The 26,856-nt window shown below is 39.7% G+C and overlaps 1 protein-coding gene across 3 annotated transcripts in view; it reads right to left on the bottom strand.

Moving 5' to 3' along the window:
• Positions 1-26,856, bottom strand: part of ksr2 (kinase suppressor of ras 2) — a 202,467-nt gene that overhangs the window by 172,784 nt on the left and 2,827 nt on the right. For all 3 annotated transcript variants that reach the window (XM_033620167.2, XM_033620165.2, XM_033620168.2), the window contains exons 2-3: positions 8,456-8,596; positions 7,091-7,241 (exon numbers count right to left, since the gene is read on the bottom strand). In XM_033620167.2, the coding sequence (XP_033476058.1) occupies positions 7,091-7,241; positions 8,456-8,596 (292 nt within the window). The remainder of the gene's footprint in view (positions 1-7,090; positions 7,242-8,455; positions 8,597-26,856) is intronic.

Raw genomic sequence — 26,856 nt, 5'->3', positions numbered from 1 at the left:
ACAATTACGTAAACCTCATAAATGCTCAGTAAAATAAAATTAGTCTTCACTGTAGCTCATCACATGCACATGAACATACAGTACATCAACAAAGGCTTTTTGCTGCCATGTGTGGTAAGTGGAAGCTTTTACTGGCATTGTAATGCTACATTACGACCACAGAAAACTGAAGGGATACTCTGCTGATATTCAACCAGCTTTGTATCATAACAACATGGGTAGTATGTGTAAACGAACTGTGGTAAACCTCCCTCCATCTTAAAAGCAGCCAGATCACCCTGCTCTTCTCTTATCTTGAATTTTCTCTAGCTTTAAGGTTGCTGCTCAAACTACAGATTGTACTTACACATTTTCATGTGCCTGCCAACACAGACTCTGAGTACAGAAGCAGATCAAGAGACAAAATTGAAATCAAACTGTAAAACTGGGCAGTGCTGATCAAATATAAACCAAGATTATGTCACTATATTGCCTATTTCCTGCCTATAATGTCGTCACAACCATATTTCAGTGCACTGTTTGGCTGTAATATGAGAATGTGTGAACAGGAAGTGAGCGCCACACTGTTTTCTGATTTGTAAAAACATAGGCTGAAAATACTAAGAGAGAGACCATCTTTCCAGCAGTGAAATACCTCTTTAAGACTGCAAGTCAGCGTGTTTTAAAATTCAAGTTTCTTATCAGTACGAGGTCAAAAGGTGTTGTTTTTATATTTACTTTGATGTAAAGGAGAGGTTGGACAAAGGCTTCATATACCAGCCATCACAGCTGATGTAGTGGCACAACATGGAGTTTCATTCATTTGTCTTTTGAATTATTAATAAACAAAAATATCTACGCTTCAATTTGACTACATATTGACAATGTACTGCTAGGAAACTTGAAATTCGAGGAAAAAACTTGGGGAAAAAACTCTGTTCTAGGTAGAAATAAACAATAACTTGTATGTCATGAGATTTTAACACCTACAACAATAATCTGGTCATCTTTGTTAGTGGGTCTCTACAGATAAATAAACGTGCATCACTACAGGTTGACAGAACAAATATTAGGGCTGTGCCAAATAGTTTGAATAGTTTGGAGTTTCATTCCTAACATCAACATTCAAATTCAAAACCATTCAAATGCTGCACAGCTTTTCTTCCATGTCTATTAATTCTGTTTAAACTCAGTATTTCTGCACAGCTGCACATAAAGATAAAGCTACATTAATGTATTAGTATTATTCTATTTGCAGGATTAGATTCCAGTGGTGGCTGCGTACGATTGTTCCCAACATGTGTGATCCAACTTTTCTAATAACTCCAGAGCGTTGTTAAGTTGAATATTCAAAACTTTCAATTTCATATTTGTTGGCTTTAGCTTTTCAAAATAAAATTTCACTGCAGTCAAAAACTCTTTGCTCTCCTGCTTGCTGCACGTGTAATAACAGGGCAGTCGCAGCAATCACACAGCACTATAAATTACAGGTATTCATTAAATAAAGTTGATTCAATTACATTTAAAAAACTGAATCCAATGGCTCGCTTTTCAAATTATGGACTTTGTTCTGGGATTTTTTTTTTTTTTTTTTTTTGATGTCATTAACTATGATGACAGAAACAGTTTCATTTGAAAACCTCAGTAGAAGCTTCAAATGTCAAAAAATGACACTCAGTACAGCGCTATAAAATAATAACTATATATTTTAAACTAGGGTTTGTATTAAAGACCCTGCACATCCACAGCTGCTTTCAGGCTGATTAAAGATCTGCTCAGGTTGAATGTGGATGGATTTATGTGCTAACATTTAGCCCCTGTGGGCTACTAATAAAGATGGAGAGATGTAAGGTGTAAAATCGTCCAATCCTAGTGAAAAAAACAAACCCTTATAATAACCAATACATTATGACATAAAGCATAATAATAATAATAACAAAGTAAAAAGTAAAAAAGTAAAAGCTGTGCACTTTTCAGATGAAGTCAAACGAGCAGAAGTTTCCTGACTTTTCTACTTGGCTTTCTGCTTCACATAAATCATCGCACATTATTTTACACAATCACACGACTTTATGACACAGGCACTCACAGTAACACCTGACAAATATGCTAAACTGCCATCAATGACTGCTGCAGCAGTGATTCATTATAACCTGGTAGTGATGTATCGACATCATGACAGCTGTCGCTCTAAACAGGCGGTGTCTTATCTGCTGGCACACAAGTAGTGATTCAGCTTCATTTACAGTTTGTTAAGAGTAAAAGAAGAACAGACCCACTGTGGCTGAACATGTGGAGGAAACAGTGCCACCTACAGAAACACACTATGTATTTAGTAAGTTATGTCTGAGGGCTGGCAGTGAAGTAACACCACAGCTAAGACTGAGGAGCATTACAGTATACTGTATACATATGTCATGGCAATTAAACAACTAAAGGATCTGATGGATTTTAATTAATGAAGCTGAGTTAGAGTTAAATATGGTGATGTTTTTTTTTGATACATCCCTTTTGCCAGCATCATAAACACATAACATGCATCAAACTACAGATGATGGCTGCTGTAAATTATGGACTTGTTTGATACTCCATGAATTAAGAGGGGGGACGGCAGTAGCTCAGTCCATAGGGAGGGTCGCCGGCTCAATTCCCCACACATACCAAGCACAGAACCTGGACTGGCAGTTGAGGAGGTGCCAATTTGCCTCCTGGGCACTGCCCGGTCGCTCTTAAGCAAGGCACCCAACCCCTAACTGCCCAGGGCACCTGTCCAAGGCATCCCTCCCACTCTGGCATCTCTCCGTTAAATGTTGTGCATGTGTGTGGGCCTATGTGTGTATGACAACAGAGTTGAAAAATTGAATTTCCCCTCAGGGATTAATAAAGTATATCTAAATCTAAATCTAAATAAAGAGAAACATAATAAATATACACCATGGTTTTGGTGAGGGCGTATAATGTCAAGGGTCATTAATAAAACATGATTTTTTTGTACAGTGAAATAATAAACAGCAACCTTGAATGTAACGCAAGTCTTAGTTCAGTATGTGGATGTATGGATTATATTATTAACAAAGCTTTTTTCTAGATATACTATATCTACATTATTATAACAAACACATTAATCTGAATTTATTAATCCCCAAGGGGAAATTCAATTTTTTTTTACTCGCTGTCAATTACACACACACACATGCACAAACAGGACCTATACATGCACTAAGTGGAGCGATGTCAGAGTGAGGAGTTGGGGGGTTCGGTGCCTTGCTCAAAGGCACCTTGGCAGTGCCCAGGAGGTGAACTGGCACCTCTCCAGCCACCAGTCCACGCTCCATATTTGGTCCAGACAGGGACTTGAACAGGTGACCCTCCGGTTCCCAACCCAAGTCCCTATGGACTGAGCTACTGCCGCCCCAAAATTCTGCCACTCAGTCTGTCTATTAATTATTGTATTTCGTTTTATGCTTTTCGTTTTATGCTTTACTGCTTACTGCTTTACTGCTTACAATCAATCACTCTGTTAAACTGCGCAATATCCATACTTCCATCGGCCAATAATGTAAAATCAGTAATTCAGTCTGTCTCCTTATTATATTCTGCTTCTTTTTTATGCTTCCTTATTATTATTTTGTGTTTTTATACTGCTGTGTTTTTGTACTTACTTTACATATTCATACACGGCCTCGTATTTTATTTTTTTCTACTAATGCTTTCTGTTGGCACTATCTCTTTACTGCTGTAATGTTGCAAATTTCCCTGCTGTGTGACGAATAAAGGATCTTATCTTAAGGTGTCACTTAAGGGCTTTTTCCAGTGTTGATTTTGGCCGTGGCCATTTGCATTTCCATTGTCAGTTTAGACGCGCCATGCCACGCCAAGCTGCACCAGAGATAGACCAAGCGGGTAGCGGTAATGTCTCGCTGACCTCGGCCAACCCCTGACGACCCCCTTCTCCCCCTTAAATGCTCCTATCTCACCTATCATGCATAAAACATTATCAAAATTTGATTTGCATTGATTTTATATTGACTTTACATATTTTACATTCTTTATAATAAGTTTTTATTTGTTGTTTTAACTGATTTGTCATCCCTGTCACTGTTAGGATTCATCTTTACTATAAATGTCTGTAGTTTTCAGATGGCAGTATTGGACAAAACAGAAGGAACTGCACACACTAATGTGTGTTATTCTGACGGTATGGAAGTGGGAATGGTGTTTGTTTCTTATAAGCTGTAGCAAATGATATAGGGAACTAGAAGGGCACTCGGGAAGCACGAACCTCCACCAAGAATACTGTATATGTATTTATCCATTTCATTACTTTTTGCTGTGTTTTGGTGTATAAAATATTTTGGAGGTGGCATGGTGATGCTGTGTTTAGCATTGTTGCCTCACAGCAAGAGGTTTCCTGGTTCGAACCCCAGGGTGGGGGAGAGTTTGCATGTTCTCCCTGTGTCAGCGTGGGTTTTCTCTGGGTACTCCGGCTTCCTCCCACAGTCCAAAGACATGCAGGTTAATTGGTGACTCTAAAGGTGTGAATGCGAGTGTGAATGGTTGTCTGTCTCTATGTGTCAGCCCTGTGATAGTCTGGTGACCTGTCCAGGGTGTACCCTGCCTCTCACCCAGTGTCAGCTGGGATAGGCTGCAGCCACCCTGCAACCCCTAACAGGATAAGCGGCTATGGAAAATGAGTGAATTAAATATTGTTGGTTCGACTATCCGTTTCATACAGGGGACATGTAAAGATCATGAAAAAACATGGATGTGTTTTGTTCCACCTTAGGTAAGGCTAACTGAAAAATAAAGCCCTTTGAAATCAAACGTCCCTGACTATAGATACACACATAAGAACAGGCAGCTGTTCTCCGCTCCTGTTCTATGTCATCACGTCATCTGTATCTCAAAAACAACTCTCCTTCTCTGAATTCATTACAAAAGTGCATAACAGCTCTCACACATGCTACGTACACACATCTCACAGAGCAGGATAATGAGGTAATTGTTGGCTGTTACTTAATACAGTCGGATGTAAATAAGCATCCTTCTCCTGCTTTTTGATTGTGCGCCACAACACCATCATTGTTTGTTTTATCTCAGGACCTACACATTGTAAATACTTCACATCATGAAACCATGGTGTAGATTTTAAGATTGAGTTCCTGCTTTTATTTCAGTTTGTATACAAATCAAATTGCAGATATTTGACATGAGTAATACATCACGGTTAGACTCACTCAAGAAACATTATTTTAGAGTGATGGTGCATTTAAGGACGCTCTAACAGCTAATTGATGCAAGTTGACTGCCAAAAGTAAAGAATTAATAAACTATGCTGTTGAGAAATCAGACCAAGGGAGAAGCTGTAAGTAAACACAACTGTTGTGAAAACAAGTAGAAGAATTTAGTTTAAAAAATGTACCCCGTTAGTGCCCACAACTGAAATTTTATTATTTTCTTTAATTTTTTGTGTGTTTGTTTTTTGCATGCCACATCACAAATCTGAATACATTTTCAAAATCAGTCGATAGTTTGGCTAAAAAGTGGGGTTTTCTTTTCTTACTATATTTGATCTTTGGGCACATGGTGCTACTGATTTTTCTACAAGAAGGAGCACAAACGTATTTGCCATTTACCATTGAACTAGTAACATGCTGAATATTAAAAATACACACACATATGCAGTGTAAACAAACTTTTCATATTTAAGACATTTATAAACATTCATTCATTTTCCGTATGAGAGACAGACAACCATTCACACTCACATTCACACCTACGGACAATTTAGAGTCACCAGTTAACCTGCATGTCTTTGGACTGTGGGAGGAAGCTGGAGCATCTGGAGAAAACCCACGCTGACACGGGGAGAACATGCAAACTCTGCACAGGAGGGCTCCCCCACCCTGGATTAGAACCAGGAATCTTACTGTGAGGCAACAATGCTAACCACTGCACCACCATGCCACCATTTACAAAAATTATGTTGGCATTTTCAGTCATATTTCAGTAATCCTGATTTTGACTATTGATTAAAATGTGACTTTTAATGTCATCAAAAAATGTAAAAGTTCTATTGTTAGTCACCTACACAAAGTGAGTCTGTATTCCAAGACCAATCAGTACAAATGTTGCAAATATCCATATCATACTAAATACAGTCTCTGGGCACAAGTGAGTTGATTAAATAAATTGCTATTATAGCATACTTCAAGACACTGACAATTCAAGTGCATTCTCATGTTTATAGAGTCCGGCTGAAGACTTTTGGTGCACGTCATCCTCTTTTTGTCTCCTTACTTCTTGTCAGCTCTCTACCCTAAACTTAAATGCCTCAAAATACTTTTAACAAAAATAAGCAGCTGGCTGTCGAGTCTCAAATGTCAGAGTGTCCTTGAATGCACCACAGAGAATTTTTCACAAAGGTCTCTTTCTGGAAAAAAAAAATCATATATCTTTATAAAAAAAAAGATGATTAGTAAGGGCGACTTACTGATCCCTTTGGTTTACTGTCTGCCTCTAGCAAGACATGAGATTTTACATTCTTGTAAAAATAAATTGATGGCAAAGATATAAACCACACAAATGTGGAACTATAGCAGGTGTCTGAAAAGTGTCAAAATTAAAGTCAAGTTCTGTATATATAATTTAGTTTTTAGGGAGAAACCCCCAGATTTGTACCATCATCTAGTTTGTCCTTTTTACATATTACAAAACTGCATTAATTCATTTTTGTACCATACAAAAAATACACTCTATAGTAAGATTATTACCAACAATAAACATTAACTTTTTTTTGTTTCTGTCAAATGTGTGATTACGTTCCACTTATTGTCTGTCACCTGACACCAATACCAGGAAAGCAACGTGGAAAAAAAGTCTCCTCGTAAAGAGTGTCTTTGTTATCTTGCACAGCAGATAATTTAAAGTTAAGCAGACCTTTATTTGAAAAACTTCGAAGCAAATTAGTTAGGAATTTTACAGACAGTAGAGTAAATGGTGATAACTCTACAAGACGCTATCCCTTTAAGGATATTTACAGGCTGGTGCTTCTTTGGATGTGTGTGTGCTTATGTCAGCTCGTCTCTGCATGTTTTGGGTGTGCACTTACCGAGCTGGTGGGCCTTTCTGAGGCAGGAGAGGGAGGCGTTGAGTCGAGCGCACTCCTCTTCGTTGGCACCAAACTTCTGCAGCAGCTCACACACCTGCTCCTCGCTCATCTCCAGCAGGCCCTCCAGGGTCACCTCACCCGGGCTCATCTCCTGCAGAACACACACATAGGCAAACAGATGACACAGATACACATCGTTAAGATCTCATATCAGTTTATGGAACACTTGGTTTAGGATGCACTGACTGACTCAACACATTGGGAGCCTCAAATGTCAATGAAAAGAAATTGTGTAGAACATTTTAATTGTGTTTTATGGTCAGTTCAGAGTGGAAAGAGGTCATGGGCTGTGAAAAAGCTGGCTCGTCCGTGTCATTTTAAAGCATGGATTTGGGTTTACCTCTATGAGACAGAAACCTATACGTTAAATTCATACACATGGGTGACCGTAATGTGCTGAGACACCGGCCAATCAAGCACGACATGCCTGGAAATCAAGTCCTTTTAAAGCTCTAAGGCTGTAGTTGGTGAGTTTATAAAAATAACTCTGTCATATTTCCTGAAACTGTCACTACATCCACAAAGTAGTACATGACAGATAATCTGTGAGAAAAAATCATGCTCCTCCTCCTCATCTTCCTCCTCCTCATAGTGCTTCTAATGGCAACTCCAAGAACCCACTGCGGCTGAATAAAATAAACCAATCAGAGCCGAGAAGTCTTTTATGCAGCTGTCAATCATGTCAATAACTGCTCATGAACTGTGGTCAAACTGTCAAACCAGGCAGCGCTGATCAAATATGAATCAAGATTCTGTTACTGCATTGCCTATTTCTCACCTCAGATGTTTTTAGAAACATATTTTAGTGTGACTTCAGTCAACTGTATCCAACATGGTGGGTGGGTCACAAACTAACTATAAGAAGAGTGTAACCATCCATCGATCTGGACCAATATATTGATTCAGTAATCAACGATGCTAAGTGAAAACATCCATATCGTCATCTTTAGGATATGCTTTTATTTGAAAGTTTATGTCACCCTCAAACAACAGCAGGCAGATGGCAGGCAAATGTGCATGCAGGCTGAAATTCAACCAGCTGTTCTGTCAGAAGATGTGTCTTCTGACAGATGTGTCCATAAAAGACACAAGCAGTCACTGGATGGTTTGATTATGAAAATGATGTTAATATGACATGTCCAGTCATCAGATGTGTAGGAGAGATTCTGTCAGACACCACTCTGTCACCCCTCTGTACATCACTGTACTGATGCCAGATCTGTAATCTGAGTAATACTATCTCACATTCTCACATTGTAAATATGGGAGATAAAGATGAACATCTTTTTTATTCAGACATATTACCTGTGTGACCTCCTTCCTCAAGTTGACGATGCGGAACCAGTGGCCGAGGCGAGGGAAGTCCTCCAGCTCGACACTGCGCTCCTCTAAGGCCACTTTGCACTTACAGGACAGCTGGCGGCTGAAGTACTTCACCAACTTCCCCTGAGAACAAGAGGGACAAACACAGTGAGGGAGGGCTGCTGATACATGATGCTTTGTTTAATGCATAATGAATACAACTTGACTGCACAAAATTAAAACGGTGCGTATTTTAGTACTGTGCAACTGAAAAGAAGAGACAAAAATCTGATGCAGACCAGGGAAAGTGAACACACAAAAAAAAAACACCTTTAATTGCAACACTGGGTATCGTTAATAAATTGACTTGTTTCACCTCAGTACTACAACATGAAATACATGTCTGGGCCTAACTTGTAATCCTGACATGTTTTATCACAAGCAAAACTGACAATAAATAGAACCCCAATAATCAATTAAGTTGCTATATGAGGTCGGTATTAAATCCTTCTGCATGCTGTAATATCAAGGCAAGAAAGGCGTACTGTTATGGAAAGCAAGAAGATTTACTAAATATTGAGTTTGCAAAAAGGTATTGTTCAGAATCAAAATCAGAAATACTTGACTGACCCCCGAGGGGAAACTGTGATTCATTACAGTCACTCCGATGTAAAGAATGTAAGAATTATAGGAAGTAAGAATATAAGTATGAAATAGAAGTATGTAAATATAAAGCAATTAAATAAAATATAACAGAATGAAAATGTGCATTAAAATAAATAATACAAAATAAAATGTTGTTTTGCTACAGTATTTAACACTAGTCCTTAAGATATAAAATATTAAATAAAATATATATCATCGCTGTGTTGAGACTAGCCTAGCAGCTAGAGATCTATCTCTCTTCTCATATGAAGCCAGGGACAACAGCAACATTTAACAAAGGTAACATTGCATAATTTGGCTCCGTTACAACTCACAAGGTTCACTGACAGAACAACTGTCTTATACTAAACACATTTTCCCCACAAATACAACATGCTAACTTTATTAGCGCCAGCCTATGGCATTTTACATTGTATAAATTAGCCTAGCGATGAGTGGAGATTTCCTCTGCTCATGTGAAGCCAGGATAAATCACACACAAGAATTGAAATGATATTTTTGTGGAGGCTTTACTGTCTTCACAATTTATTGTTTCTTATCTGTGAAATACAAGTAAATAAAGGCTTCCTTTCCACTGAGGGAAATGGTTTCAGCTTACAGGAACAGACAGGAGGTCTGTGCCACCGTGACGCATAGTTACATTTCTGGGGAGGTGCACGTCAGGCTACGCCGTAGCTACGGCGTTGATTCAACGCAGAGGTATAAATTCCCTTTTAGTGTTAAATTGAATTACAATATATACACCAATAGAATAAACAACAGAATAAAAGTAAACATGAGAAATATGTACAGTTATGTGCACGATGAAGTCCACACAAAATGTAATAATTGCACCCAATAGATACTTATGAATCATAAATTCTGAAAGTGAATAGAGTCAAGATGCCAGTCTACTGATTCAGAGCAGGTGACACTTAGTACTAATCATAATTACTTAAGGTTAACTTAAGGCATTTTTAAAGAATATTTCTGTTCGTATTTTTTTGCTGGTCAGTTATAAAGACGTCAAAGACTTAACTTCATTTTACAACAACTTGCTGCCTCTTGTCTAAAAAACTGTTAAAAGTCCCACGGATCAAAGTTGTTTGAAATATGACACTGACATTAAAATGAATCTGCCACCCTTCAGATGGACAGTACAGTACTGTCGTCTCACAGTCAGAGACGTTCACTGTTTCCTGCAAAGTCACTGACATCCTTGGACAGCCTGGATAACCAGTGCAGGGGAGATAAATGCAACACTCTTTTCCCTCAGCCACCACTACTAACATCCCTCAGCGCCTGTTAACTCCAGTGGAGTAGCTCAGTGGTTAGTGGTTGAAAGCTGTGGTTATACTGGTCAGCTCCTGTAGACTCATTTCAAAGTACAGATACATGGGTGCAAACGACTACTGTTCTACTGATAGAACAAACTTCCTGTCATCAGTGCAGGTTTTTTGGTGAAGAGCAGCCTCATCACAATGTGTAGATAGTAAACCAGCAACTAGCCATAGCCCTGCATTCACGGCCATTTTGAGATACAATTGTATACATCATTGCAAAATGATGATTTGTAGTGCCCCATTGACTCCGATAGAACTGACACCAAAGTCTGGCTCCTCGACCGCTCTCACTGTCGTCATGACCGTTCGGTCTTTGATAATTTCCTTGCGCATACTACAGAAGTAAACCTGAAAGCTAGAAACTTTTTTTTAGCATATGTGCCAGGCACCATCTTGGCATCAAGTATGTAGGTATTATTTAAATCTATGTCTCCAAACCGTGAGCAAGTTTCTTTTTTTACTAGTATGGTGAAGGCATGACCAGCCCTACTCTGCCTTACTCTGCCTCTGATTGGTTTACGCTGACATTCTTACCTTAACCCTAAACAATCCCAAACCTCTTGCCCAAATAGCCTATATCAACCCAACCAACAAAGGCAATGAGTTTCAGTTAATCAGAGGGAGAGTAGGGTGTGTCATGCCTTTGTGATTTGAGGACAAAATAACATGCGTACAGTGACAGTTTGGCACAATAAACAAACCATTACAGCGCTATGTATGACTGTATTCAAACTGCAGGATACAATTAAACAACATAGAGATTATATGTAATTCAATTTTGGGTCTAATTTAAATTTTTGGAGGAAAATAGTTTTCCCCGAAATCTGTCCCCGTCCAGCAGAGATCAGCACATCACCACGGGCACATTCAATCTTAAAACGGTGTGAATCATTTCACTACAGTTTTCCCAGGTTGAAAAACATGTTTCTTTAAAACAGTGTGAGATGGTGTTTGGTCACTAGAAACTACAGACATACATTTTAAAGGTCCAGTGTGTGGGATTTAGGGGGATATACTGACAGAAATGGAAAATCATTTTTGGTGCATTATCACCTGAAAGTAAGAATCACTGTGTTTTTGTTATCTGAGAATGAACTGTTTATAGGGTATCTACATTCAAAGCATGTCCTCGTCTACAGAGATCGCCATGTTGCACTGCCATGTTTCTACGGTAGCCCAGAGCAGACAAACCAAACACTGGCACCAAATAAGGCCATTCATGTGTTTGCATCAGCCACCCTAGATAGCACTACTCCGCTATAAGCAGTTAGCTCCTGGTAAAAACCTCCTGAACAATGAACGCTGACAGAATTCTAACCTAAAGATGTTTCAACTGGTTGCAATCTGCAATCCTCACCACTAGATGGCACTAAATCACCCTAAATCTTACACACTGGACCTTTAAACTCCCATGTGGCTGTAAATATACATTCTACCAAATAGTTTGTGAGCAAGACACTGAATCCCAACAGTTTTGGAAACAATTTTCTGTGGCTCGCACTGACCTTTTTATTATTTGTGCAACTACAATACATCTGTAAGATCCTTCCAATCCTTACTGAAGTTGTCAGAGGGGAAACATCATGTCCCTGACAAACTTAACTTGTATTCACACTTTCTGATTGATACATGCTGTCATTTCAAAACTGTATTTATTATCATGCCTGAGGAACACATTACTGCACACTAATATTTAACGAACGAAATAGGTCCAGTTGCCTACGCTATAATACTTTAGATTACCATGATCTGGATGTCTGAGAATCTTCACCGACATGTTGCTTATCAATTTTGGAAGAATGTGTTTCGACTGGTATGGGAATTGAAAAGAACATTGACTCCACACCAGTCCTTTTGAGTTTGAGTCAGTTCGAACTGAAGATTACCATGAAAGATTACCATGGCCTGAATGAGTGAGAATCTTCACCCACATATCCTATGCCAAACTTCCTTAACTAGCATGTGGGCTAATAGTCCTGATGATGGCACTACTGCAACAGTCAAAAGTGCAAAACTGTTTTCTCAAAATTGTAAAACTAATGAAACTCTAGTGAAAGTTCAGACAGGGAGACAATACTTTTCATGCTCAGGCTGTAAGTTTACTTTCTCACCCTGCCATTCACTCCTTGCACGCATGCTCACTCACTATCTCTAGGTGTCATTGTCTGGGTCTGTCAATTGAGTCATCAGCTGACTGAAAATCAACCAATAGCACAGCGACACACCTCTGTCAGCCTGTCATCTTACTCCTCCTCATTTTGAATATGGTTCCTTCTCTGCCGTAGTTCTTTCTTGCTGTACCCTCCCCATCACCACGTAGTCTCATCAGCCTCAGAGTCAGCAGCCACCAGTGTCTGGACTCCAGACATTTGCCGCTCAGATGTACCTCAGTCACAAAATATCTCCCTCTGGTGTCCAAGCGCCAAAGAGTTCTGTTAAATCTTAATCAGTACAAATCATCTGGTAATCTGTGCACTCATATTCTGAATTAAACATTAACTTTACTTCATTCCTCTGTCTCTTCTGATTGACTTTAAACCTATCTCCTCCCACAATTGACACCAACTTGTGAATAAGTGTCTTCAGACTGTCCTCCACAACAACACAAACAGATTTTTTGAAATATCAAAAATTCAGCCCACAGTGCTAACACTAGCTGGAAATCGGGTAGCACGGTGGTGTGGTGGTTAGCATTGTCGCCTCACAGCAAGAGGGTTCATGGTTCGATCCTGGGTGTGGGAGCCCTTCTGTGCGGAGTTTGCATGTTTTCCCCGTGTCAGCATGGGTTCTCTCCGGGCACTCCGGCTTCCTCCCACAGTCCAAAGCCATGCAGATTGGGGATTAGGTTAATTGATAACTCTAAATTGTCCGTAGGTGTGAATGTGACCGTGAATGGTTGTCTGTCTCTATGTGTCAGCCCTGTGATAGTCTGGCAACCTGTCCAGGGTGTACCCTGCCTCTCGCCCAATGTCAGCTGGGAACCTCCAGCCCCCCCGCGACCCTCAAGAGGATGAAGCGGTTAGAAGATGGATGGATGGATAGTTGGAAATCTGCCTTTAAATGCAACCCTGGTGATTGTTTAAGTCATGGTGTGAGGTTAGCCTATGGTTTTTCACTCGGCAGGTAGCTCAACAAGATCATGACTCGCCCGATGTGTCGAAGGTTGAGAGTTTGAGAACTGGGTGGTGCAGAATAAACATGTTAATGACTTCTCAGGTATTGTGCTGTGTAGATTTGAAACACATGATTTGATTGAAACACATGGCGAACCCATGCAGGACAGAGCGGCTGGGCTAGGAATCCCATGGACGCTCCATGACTATCTGCTGGGAGAACTGCATTCTGCACTTGCACCTTTAAACCCAAACCCTGCACATGGACTTGGCACACTGACCTATGCACACGGCACGTACTTTACACGGACTTGACTTTTTAGTATTAGTATTTTAATATCTGGTCTCACTCCTCTCGATTATCCTTTTATCTATTTACTTATTTATTTACTATTTAACTTTATCTATTAATCGTTCTTAACGTTTACTGTTGCTGTTTTTTTTGACACCTGAATCTCCCTACGGGGATAAATAAAGGTTCATTTATTCATTCAAGACTGCAAGTGCAGTATGTGCAACATGTAACATAACTGGAGTGTATCTGTCTGCCTTTATACACATTGACAGATGTTATCACAACCCTGGTGGTTGGGGAAGTAAAAAGTTGTCTGATGGTTGGCTAAACCGGATCAAGACCTGCTACTGTTGGCGGATGTTGTGAGTTCAGGACCTCAGTGATGCAAATTAAACATCTTATACCAACTTAGGTGTTTGTATTAGAGGCACATGACTTCTGCTGATGGAGCGCACTGTATCTCTCATTCATCTGCCTCCTCTTCCTTTTTTGTAGGTTCGTGTTTTCATATTCCACATTTTTCTCATATTACTTGGAATTTTATATTGAAAATGTATTGCTAATTGAAGTGCATTGTCATAGTAAGTACACGTTAAAGAGGATGACAGTGGCAGTGATCCTCTGCTTGCAAGAAATAAGTGAGGAGGTGATGACAGTGTGCTTAATGGACAGGGCTGGGTTCACTGCAGTGTCATGGGGTCACATATACAGTAAGTACTCTATTTTTTCAATGACCGCAAAATATGTTTGTCTATCATTTTGGGAATCTATGTCATTTACAGCTGTTAAATTAAATAAAGTGATGAGGTTAGCCTGTTAACCTTTTGTTACACGTTACTTTCACCTCTCTTTTACGAACTAATGAGCTCTGCAGAAAAAGCTGAGCACGTCTGATAGTATGAACTCTTCCTAGCAACACATAGCTTACATATACTTATCTGGGGATCATGTAGTCATGGCTAACCCTCCTTCTGGCCACCAATTTAAACTTGCCATTAGCATGTTAATTCCCCCAAACAAGTACCAGAGCCTATACACACATACACACACCCACACACATCTCCACAAATGATATAATATATATAACAGGCAAACACATGCTGACACACAAACTCACAAGCATACACATACACACAAATGTGCACTAAATAGGAGGATGTACAGAGGTGGGAGATCTTCAGTAAATACATAAAGTATTCAATATATTAACATATAATGAAATGCATGACTTAAAGTCTCAGTTAATATAATTATTAAATATGTTTATAAGTCATATACATACATATGTGAACACATTTTGATAAATTATTTCATAATTGTACACGTGCTATAGTTATTTTGTTTATCTTTTAATAGTTAATTGACAAAAGCTTTTTTAAATTAATTTCTTTAGATTTTTAATAATTCCTGGTTAATTTGCCTTCACTTTTCACTTTATTTATTCCACTACATTAATCTCCAATCTCCCTGTTACATATGTTTTATTGTAGATTCATTTAGTAAAAAATAAAAAGTCGTCACATCTAACATTAGACTTAATAATCAGCCGACACTGCTCATCTCTGCACTTCAGCAGGGTGGATATTGGAGCATCAGAAATAATGGTATGTAATAATTAGGGCTGTCAAAATAACATTAATTTCAATGATTAATTACAAAAAAATAACGCTTTAGAAAAAAAAAAAATCAACACTGCTTAAACACGTTCTGTGGGGCCCTCTGACCCGGTGCGTCAATGAAGGCCACGTGGCTGCTTGGCCCCGTGAATGGAGCCTTTACATTTAAAAAACACCCACATGGAACTGTTGATAGGAGCAACGTTCTGTGCAATTTCTGCTGTAAGGAATTTTGGTACCATCGGAGTACTGCAAGCCTGAAATATCACCCCAACGCAAAGCATTTAGCAGCGATCTCAGAGGTCCAAGCTAGAACAGCCTCTATTGCTAGCGCTAGCAGCCAGTGACATCAAGCCACACTCGACCAGGCGTTCAGACACAAACTGAGTAAGTAACTACATGTGACTGACTAACTAACTAACTCCCTTGCAAAACTGCAGACCAGTTTGGGTGGTAGAGGACAGAGGGACAATTGTGTCCAAAATCCAGCATCACATAGGTCAAAAGTAATTTGAATTCCATGCATCCATTTTCATCTGCTTATCCGGGGCCGGGTCACGGGGGCAGCAGGACAAGCAAAGCACCCCAGACATCCCTCTCCCCAGCAACACTTTCCAGCTCCTCCTGGGGGACCCCAAGGTGTTCCCAGGCCAAATGAGATATATAATCTCTCCACTGTGTTCTGGGTCTGCCCCGGGGCCTCCTACCAGTGGGACGTGCCCGGAACACCTCTAACGGGAGGCATCCTGATCAGATGCCCGAACCACCTCAACTCAATCCTTTCAACGCGAAGGAGTAGTGGCTCTACTCCGAGCTCCTCACTCTATCTGAGCCCAGACACCCCACGGAGGAAACTCATTTTGACCGTCTGTATGTGCCATCTAATTCTTTTGGTCACTACCCAGAGCTCATGACCATAGGTGAGGGTTGGGACGTCATTTAAATTGAATTTTTTTTAAATACTTTCACAGCAAAAAATTGATGTATGGGGTTAATTCAGATTAATTAATCACAGGTCACATAATTAATTAGATTTTTTTAAGAGCGCTTGAAAGCCGTACCTGTTTGCTACCTTTTTATAAAGCCCTGACCTCACCTGAGCGCTGTGGGGGTACGGAGGAAGAGGGAAGATTCAATATGTCAGAAAAGAGATATTTTGTTTTGACTGTATTTAAGCCCAATGACACAGCAAGCAAGATTTACAGCAAGCACATTTGTAGTGAATCAATTCTGAGCTGAAACAATTGGTCTGATGAGATGTGATGGTAGAAAAATGTCCAGGCCCACAGTGGGTGACGTGATGCTTAAAGACTTAAGGATGATACATTTGGATGGCCCCATTCCAAACATACACCTACAAAATGACTGCTGGAAATTAGACAGCGCTGGCCTACATCAGTGCATACCAAAGTAGAAACCAGTGGAGGAGGGACTCGCAAGTCACCTCTGAATGCAGAAAAACCCTACAGCAGCTGCCCACGGCTGCTAACGCTTTGCCCAATAAGGCGACTGCTCAGTCCACACCTACAGAGAAACACACATTTACCCTGGCTAAATGTGTCCACCTCAATCTGTGTATCATATTCTTACAACATCTATCAGTCTCATGCTACCTTTACCCAAAATATATCCTGCCATTTTTACTTGTTTACAGGATCACTGTATAAACATGACATAGCATATATAAAGTAATTGCTTCTTAGTCAGAGCAAATGAAAGATGGAGGGTATCAACGCCTCTATCACCATCAAAGTCACTATCTTATTCAAATGTCCCTGTAGACTCTTAGTGTTGTTTAAGGGGCCTCAAACTACTGGCCGGGGGGCTAGATCTGGCCCATGAGTCGATTTCATAAGGCCCACTACACAGGTATGTGCACAAGTACGTGCTGAAGTTGCAAAAGCAACAGCCCCAATAATATTTTTTGTTTTTATTTTTGCTGTTTTGCTGTGAAGGAGAATTACCAGTAGCCTATAACTATGAAAGTTAGATGAAAAAAAAGCAGTGATGCCCTATGACCCCTGCCTTGTGACCTCTGTGTTTGGCAGCCACTGGGGGCTCCAGTCAGTGGTGTGAGTCTTTTTAAATTGTGGAAATTATCAACGACGAATGGTTTAACCACCGGGATGCCCTGTGAGTAAAAATCTCCACATATGCTGCCTTAGACATTACTTAAAACATTACTATTTACTGCAGCTTACCAGTGAACTAGATATGTAATTTATTGTTAGGATAATCTGTAGCTATTGTTTTTATATTTGTCTGCTGTTGCTTTTGCTTTATGTTTGCTTTTTAAATGCATTTTCTGCACTGTTTTTAACTATTTATTGTCTTGCTTTTAGCTTTTGTTTTTAATGATCTATTGTTCCTTTAATGTTTTATTTTAATGTATTTCTCTTGTAAAGCACATTGAATTGCCTTGTGTATGAATGATGCTATATAAATAAAATTGCCTTGCCTAGCCTTGCCTTGTCTGCAGCACATTGTGCAGTATTGCCTTATATCATGCTATAGACAGAATCACAATGTTTATTTACAATAACGTCCGCGTAGAAAATCCACATCATGTACATTAAATCAAATGCCACTGAGCAAACACTGCCTCAATTAGTTAGTTTTTAGCCACCTATAAAAGGCCCACCAAAAAAATAAATAAATAAATTAGCAGTGTGTGCTATATCTAGAATATTTTGACTACTTTACCTTGCTGTCAGACAGCCCTTTCTGACAGGGAATGCAGACGTTTTCTCAAAGCCACCAGACTCCCCTTATAAAAACTGTCATTTTACTTAACAGAATACTGGAGTTGTTGGTCTGCTGTAGCAGCAATTGGTTGGTGTGTAAAGGTAGGTAAAGATGACACTGATATGGATAATTTTAGGTGTCTAAAATACACTTTGCTGTGTACATGGTTTAGCTTCTGTGCCGATAGATTTGCTTTATCAAAGATGATAGCAAAGTAACAAAGTACATGAAATAAGAACAGCAGAAAATGTCAGACCACCATGTTTACCTAAATATCTTACTGTTACAGTTAGTAATCAATAGTTACTGTGAATGAGTTTCATCTTTAACATACTGTAAAAGAAAGTTCTATTTGTGGGGGGCTATCCCCAAAAGCTCTAGTTCAGAGTGGGTTGGAGAGCCTGGTCACCAAGTAAAACGTGTCTCATAGGTACAGGGGCATAGCACCAAATTTTGGGCCCTATGCATAAGCAACCTCTGTGGGCCCCCGCCCATCCTCTGTTCCATGTCACTCTCATGCACCTTATGATTTATTTTTTTAAGAGTCATTTTGCTTTCTTTCCCTTTCCTTTCTTTCTGTATTTTCTTTTTTAACCCTGATTTCCCCTTCTTGAGGAAAGACCCGACAGTGCACGTTGGTGCTCCAAAACCAAATGCAGTCACTTACTTGACTCTGGCTGCATTTAGAAACGAATCCTAGTGCAGGGCGGACTGAACCATTTTGCACCTTTGAGGAATGAGAGCAGCCTCAGAGAACTTTCACTTTTTTTAATACAAAGTTCAGTCTTTCAACCAATTTGTTCAGCCAATTTTATTTTAGTTATGTCACTAATTAATCAGAAATTTAAAAAAACAACAACTGTAAACAAAACCAAACTTTTCATTCCAGGCTTTTTGAGGGTCCCTCTCACATTGGGGTCCTGGGTAATCAGTCCCACTTTTCCCCCCACTACAACACCTCTGAATAGCTATAGTGAAATATAGGATGGTAAGGCCAAAAAAATGTTCATGAAAATCTATATGAGATTGCTTAATTGTTCTGTGTAGTACATATTTTACATACAAACCTAGATACAACCCACTCCAGTCTTATTCTTGGGCTTCACCAGCAGTTAATGAGTCACTGTAAAGTAAGGTCAGCACAATATTTGCATACTTTGTTTTTTCTTTGAGGAATTTAATCAGGTTTAAACACAGATAGATGGTATATTTATATCAACTTACACTAAGTGTGGGGCGTCGGTGGCTTAGTGGTAGAGCAGGCGCCCCATGTACAAGGCTTCGAATCCAGCCTGTGGCCCTTTGCTGCATGTCATCCCCCCTCTCTCTCTCCCCCCTTCACGCTTACCTCTCCTGTCCATTAAAGGCAAAATGGCCCAAAAAATATCTTTAAAAAAAAAAAAACTTACACTAAGTGTGCAGTTTTATTACGATTAAATTAAAACTATTTACAAATTTAAAACTGATAAATGGCCATATTCAGGTGACACCTAAAATCTGAGGGGCGCTTCATTTTAAAGTTAGAGCCCCTCAAAATATCTGTGCACGCCCCTGCCCAACATGTTTAAAATTCATTGTTAAATCCAACTCACAAATGTTTTCAGCTTTTTTCCCCCATTTAGAATTTACCTCACTTTTTAATTAAATATATGTATTTATATATATATATATATATATATATATATATATATATATATATATATATATATATACATATACATTCTATTTCATACTTAACATTTAGCAAGCAACTATTACTGCAGTGCACCTGACACCAAAATGATTCTAAAGTAGTGGTTGACCTGATGGACATCAAGTTATAAACGAGGTGAACAACTGATTATATACGTTGTGAAGTTTAATGTGACTTCTCTGTCTCCTCTGTAATGAGAAAGCTGTCCAGGTAAGAGGGGGGAACAGGGAAAATGGAGCTGGATTGTATTCAGTTGAAATTTATTGTTAAAAAAGGTTTTGTTTACACTGAGCATTCAAGACGCCCCCCTCAGTGAGAACAATGCAGCCAGTGGAACCCTGGGTAACGCCCTGATCCCACGTTTAAAACCAACCACAGAGCAGCATCACCATCCTAAAGCTCCAGTCAGAACAGATTTGCCGAGGCAAACTTGACTCCCTTGTTGTGGCGAAAACCAGAAGGGACTGAACATACTGTACAGTGCTGAGGACAGGTGCACGAGCATAAGCTGCTAGGGCTAGCAGGCTAACAACAGCACGCCACAAGCTGAAAAATTATCTGTTTCTAACACTTTATTATCTTTACCGTCTGTCTCTGTCCTTGCACAGAGTGCTGGACGAGCCTCTGATAACGCTGCTTGTATTCTTTCACCACCAAGTTACAAAAGCAGAACTATCCATGCACAAGAAGACAAGCCGGGAGTTGTGTCTTTTTAACTGTGTGAACACTGGTTGGACAAGGTTGGATCTAGACCTATGTTGCACCTGAAAGGAAAAATAAACAAAAAGATGCAAAGGTATTAAGGGGAGAAAAAGTCAAGTTGACAAAGCTGATCAAAAAGATCTATTTATATCCACTGTAATGTTTAAAGGAGGTGGGAGGACTTTTTAAAATGTTGGAGTGAACCTTTAAGTTTTAAGTAGAGGAGCTTATATTGTGTCATTCCCATTTGAGACATGCACTAAATTGACTTCTTTAGATAAACTGAAAAACTGAATGCACAATGGACTATAACTCCTACATCAGCTTTATCTGATCTGTTAAATTCGACTCATGTTTCCTGTAAAGTCATATAACTTAAAATCTGCACATTCATTCCATGTGTGAGACATTCTCAATGCACTGATAAAGATATAGGACATAGGTGCCAGATTTTTAGGGAAAAGTATGAACTGACAGCATATTCATAAACTTGAAGTGGCCCAGACACCTCAAATATTAAAGGTATAGAGTGTAGGATTTAGAGGCATCTAGTAGTGAGGTTGCAGATTGCAGCCAACTGAAACTCTCACTCTCAACTCTACAGTGATGCAAAAACGCAAATGGCCCGATCTAGAGCCAGTGACTAATCTGTCCATTCTGGGCTACTGTAGAAACAACATGGCAGCCTCCATGGAAGAGGACCCTGTTCTAGGGTAACAAAAACACAGTGAGTCTTAGTTTCAGGTACATATGCACGAACGAAAACACAGTTATGAATATCATATTCCTTTTCTGTGAATATTTACCCCAAAATTCTACGTACTGGACCTTTAAACACCTCAAATATTGCTTCTGTAAATTTTAGCATACCAAAGCAAAGTTTAATTGCCAGGGATCACAATGGTTTCAGACGTGATTTGACCACAATACTCCAACAATTTGATAGTTCACTTCATAAAATTGGGGAAAGTCAGCCTCAGCATGCAGCTGTTTACAGTAAAACGCTCTAAACCCAGCTGTACATTACTTGCTCAGCACCAAACAGCAGACAGAGACAGTTAGAAACTAGATGGTGAACATAGTGGAGCATTTTTCAGCTGAAAGGCCAAAAAAGATCTAGACATGCAGTGAATATTGAACTTACATGTGCCAGGCAGCATGAAACATGAGTCCAAATAAATGACAACGTTGCTCCGTAACTTCTGGATGTGAAAATAAGCAGCTGTTTGCTCACAAGTCTGGCATATTGACTCAAAGGATGATAAGACAGACATGTGACAATCATGTCTACTCTATCAAGCATTTGGCCACAGGTGTGAATGTAAGGCTGGGTTTTCAACTGCTCTCAAGCGTTTTTTGTTATTGTGCTTTAAAGGAGAGGCTGTCTGAATGTTTGCACCCTTATTCCCAAGTTCAGGGAGGCATGCAGTTTAATACAGAATTTGACAGTGTGGCCACTCAGAGCAGGTACAGACACTCGGGCCTTTAGTAGGGCTGGACCCCAAATATTCAACTATTCAGATAATAGTTCCTTGGGTAGGTATTCCCTTTTTCAATTTTGGGATTCAGATATTCAGTTTTATTTATTTATTTTGAGAAATGACAATAAAGACATTATAAATACAAGTATATCTCAGTGTTTCCCATTTACTGATTTTTTTTTGTGGCGGCAACATTACTATTTAAAATGGGAAAGATCTTATTTTAGTATACAGCTGCGCTCTATCGTCTCATTTCAAGCTCAGCACCTGGAACAGCTGTTGAGTCCGCCTGCATATACACAAAAAACATAATCTTTATCTAAATCTAACCAACTAGTTTTGGTGCCTAAACCCAACCGTGCTGCCATGCACCACATAATGTCAACACACCACCACGTGATGAGGTTCAGAGGTCATGTATTCACAAATTTCTGTGAAATCACATTAAACTATTAGCATCACACAGCTGTCGTGAAGGTGTTTCAGGTCAGAGTGGAGCCATTTTGGCGTTTGTGTCAGTTTGTTGGGACTGTTTAACAGCTCAGTGTCAGATGTTAGCCACTGCTGCTGTGTTAGCTTGTGCTTATTGAGCAGATGGGAGGAGAGCGGCTCCAAAGACGGGCCTTCAGCACTGCTTCTAACCTGTGTTAATAGAAACACTGACTCTTGTAAATATAAATTTCAAGTCTTAAATTTGCCGGAGCGATGATGCGGTTTGTGCACTTCTGTTGCACAGATTTTTCAGGCGTTGTCGTAGATTAGGGACCTATTATCGTAAGAGCCAAATAAGTCATTCACTCTGCGGACATTGGATGTATTTACTGTGCAGTACACTGTACAACACTGGTGCCATCAGGTGTTTCACCCTGGAAGAGCAGATGGATTTTGACCACTCAAGGTTGTGTATTCCGTTTCATATGACAGATAAAAAATTGGACATTTATTCAACCTGTGTTTGGTGGTTTCAATAAACACGATGATTGTTCTGCAACTGGACCTGCAGTTTACTGTCAAAACTCAACACAACCACAGTAGCTGTGGCATCAAAGCTCATCAGCCAGGTTAGGCCGGGTTAAACATCCATGTAGCTGCAAGCTCCTACATTATAATGAGCATTTATGTTCAGCATCCTCACCACCACTCGAGCTGCTGCTTCGAGTATTTGCCCTTGATTACTACTAAAGCTCTGAAGCCCCAGAAGATGGTCTTCAGGATGGCCCTAGCCTTTAGACGTGGTTGGACAATACTTTGTATGACCTAGTTTGCTTTAAGGCCAGTGAACCCTTTAACCTTCTGGTTACAGAGCTTTACCTTTACCTTCACAGTAGAAATGTGTGGCTCCATCTTTGAAGCAATAATAAACATTGTAAATAAATACATGCTGTCTAATATACCTGAGTATGAATGGATAACAACACTTATTTTACCTGCCTTCTTTTCTGTTACATGAATTACATAATTGGATCACATGTCATTCTCTATCATGCGTCTGCATCTTTACAAAAGCCTAAAAAAAAACATCATTCATCATGTGCGCTGATCATTCCAGTGTATCCAAGGGATACCGCCGACAATGCATAATTATATTAATGGAAACCAGTATCAACACTTCATCCAGGTAGTGATATAGGCTGCTATTCTTGGTGAAGCTTTTGGCTAAAGCAAGGTCAGTGCTCGACGCCTCTAACAGATTGTGTCTGAGGCACAATGTGGGTCCTTTGGGTTAATAATAGAGATGGAAAACAGGGATGTCGTAGAGGAATCTCCTGTACACACAGCACTCAATAAAGATCAGGGCAGGTTAACAAGGGAGGCTTTGCGTACGGCTGACGTCATTGTGATCCTCATCAAAACCCCTGGTGGACAACTCATTTGTCGTTGAGGCAATAAGGGGACTGCCATCCTGAAAGCTCTCCAAATTGGAGGATTTGAGGAAGATTAGACGGTTCCTTTGTTGCACTCGTGAATCAACTGTTAGGTGTGTTTTCCTTTGTTCTGCATTATTTCTAATACTCGTTTCTTTCTGTTGAACATTTCTTCCAACTGTTTCTGCTCAGAAAACTCTCACAAAATTAAATAATACAAAAAGCTGATGCAGTTCCACCCAGAGCAAGTTTCTGCAGCAGCCATATCTGTATTGGTTCCTGGGTATTGATGAAATGTGTTTTTTTCCAAGGGGATTGTAGCCTAAATTTAACAACAGAAGAATTGCAGCCCACAACAGTACGTGACTACCAAAATATCTCACTGTGACCTGAATTCATGTTGGTGTTTCTATTATTTTGTCTGGTGGACATACACTTAATAATAGAAATGTAGCTAGTGTGAATGTCCTAGTAGCATCCTGTACCGTACAGATTGGTCAAATCAGTATTAGACCAAAACTTTAACACAGAGATACACTGTGTGGTTGCCGCTGAACAACTGAAGTTTGGCAACATTACTCACAGTCACTGCTTCATTTAAAGCTTTAGGGGGTCTGCAACAAATCTAAGTCATCATCACTGTGGATTTCTAAGCAGTTATGAGGGGAGAAAGAAAGAAAGCAACCACAGATGAGACATAATTTGGGACCATGGATGTGTGATGGAAACTGCATACAGTGTCTGAGGTGGCCAAAAAGCTAAATTTCAGTGGCATAAAATTACCCAGATATTCCACACTGTGGTTACCATGAAGCAGGCGCACTCGAGACTTTTACAGACAGAAGGGCTAGCTTCCAGTTTAGTCCTCCACTAGCTTGAATGGGAGTAAAAATGATTTAATTGTGCAGCTCTTCTAGACATTCGAAATATTATCAAATACCCAAACAAGTGATTTTGCACGTATAGGAGCCATGAGTCAGGATGCTAATTTGTCCTGTGGGGGTCACTGTACTGTCATGGGTGTCTGTCAATACAGGTAGGAACTATTCATTGAGGGACAGGTGTTGCTAGACGGGAAGTACACATAGTTTTTTTACCGCAACTTCGGGCCATGTCAAGTCAGGTGTATGCTGCTTAATGTAATGGTGAAAAATGTGTATATTTGAATGGATTATGGACACAGATCCATGGATGTTTGCAAGTTTTTCATTAAGGACTGTAGCGGTGATAAATAAATTATGCACCAAAGAAGAAGAAGAAGAAGAAGTGGACTCTTTGTTTCACCTGATGAGCTGTGGTCAGTTCGGTCAGGCGAGCGCATCAATTAGTAAGTAGCCTGTCTATGCAGCCTCTTATTGGCTTTAAGTTTTGTCTAACACTCAAAATGTACCTAATGATTTACAGACGTCTCTTTCACAATGTATTATATTATTATATATTATAATCTATGGGGAAACGTCTTTTTTTGGCTCTATGGCATCACAAGACAAACCCAGAAGTTGAAATTCCAGCTGCAGCAGGCATCTGTTTACAACAAAACAACACTGATAAACCCACAGTGCACGACAAGCCCAACACCAAACAACAGAAACAAAGTAGTACCTAGCTAGTGAATGTTACAAGGTAGATGATATTCTCAGGAGTTGATGGAGACCAGTAACATAGCTTCGGATAACTAACTAACTCAATGGAAACACTGTATTACCTGCATCCAAGAATAAACCAACTGAAGCTTGTTGGAGAGCTACGGTGGCAGACGCAAAAATGCATATGGCCCTAATTAGGGCCAGCGTTTGGTTTGTCCTTTCTAAGCTACTGTAGAAACAACATGGTGACCTCCATGTAGATATGAACTGCTCATTCTGATGGTAACACAAACACAACAATTATTATTTTCAGCTCATTATAAGCTGATGAAAACATAGTTATGAATATCATATTTCTGCCAATTGATGCCGCTAAATCCTACACACTGGACCTTTAATGATGAATTGTATGGGAAATTGTTTTTGAGTGTTCAAAGGGACAAAATGTTCATAGATAGGAGATAATTCTGACTTTGCTCACTCTGTATAAGCCATGAAAGGGTTTCAGGTGTCAAGTGACAGGAAATACTGCTGCAAAGAGTGTCACTTCACAAAACTACACTAAGTATAGAAGGTGAAGCCAGATGTTCCACTATAACAAAGCCTACAACACCCTCAGTGCATTATATTTCCTGCATTCAATTCGATGGATTGAGTATAAACTGATCAATAACATTTTCAAAACCTGTTTCGTCTACACAAACTCACTCACAACAACACAACTCACTGTCTTCTTCTCTGTCCGTGACACGTTGCTGTCCTGCATCACTGCCCTCTGCAGCCACCAAAACCAGAAATGTGTTTCACATCACTCCTCATGCATGTGTCATGTCAGTCTGGTACAACAAGCGACACAAACAATGCTGCCTCATTAACAAAAAAAAAACTCCAAAGCACCAGTAGTGGTCAGAAACTCTGCAAGGTCCCTTTAACCACATGGGTGTCACTGCAAATGTACAAGTTTGCACCTGTCATATTGCTGCCCCATTCTAACGGATAATATCTTAATAGTGCTCATAATGTGCACCATCCATGTACACATTAATAAAACACATTTCAACTTTTGAAATTATTGTAAAGAAAGGGTGAAGTTAAACAGAATTAAAGGTTCTGCATGCGAAACTCAGAGCATTCAAACCAGTTTTTGCTATGTAAAGATATATTTGAGTAAAGGTGTTCTCTTACAGTACATCTGTGTGTGCTGTAATTTGAGCATCTTTGTGGTTTGTTCAGGTAAACCGGTCTGGCTGCTTGTGCATATTAGTGCATGTGTGTGTCCCGCTGGCTAGCTCATCGCTAGCCAGTTAGCGCTGATATTGG

This window comes from Epinephelus lanceolatus, chromosome 9 (assembly GCF_041903045.1).
Source record: "Epinephelus lanceolatus isolate andai-2023 chromosome 9, ASM4190304v1, whole genome shotgun sequence".
NCBI lineage: Eukaryota > Metazoa > Chordata > Actinopteri > Perciformes > Serranidae > Epinephelus > Epinephelus lanceolatus.
This window is presented reverse-complemented; position numbering and strand designations above follow the sequence as displayed.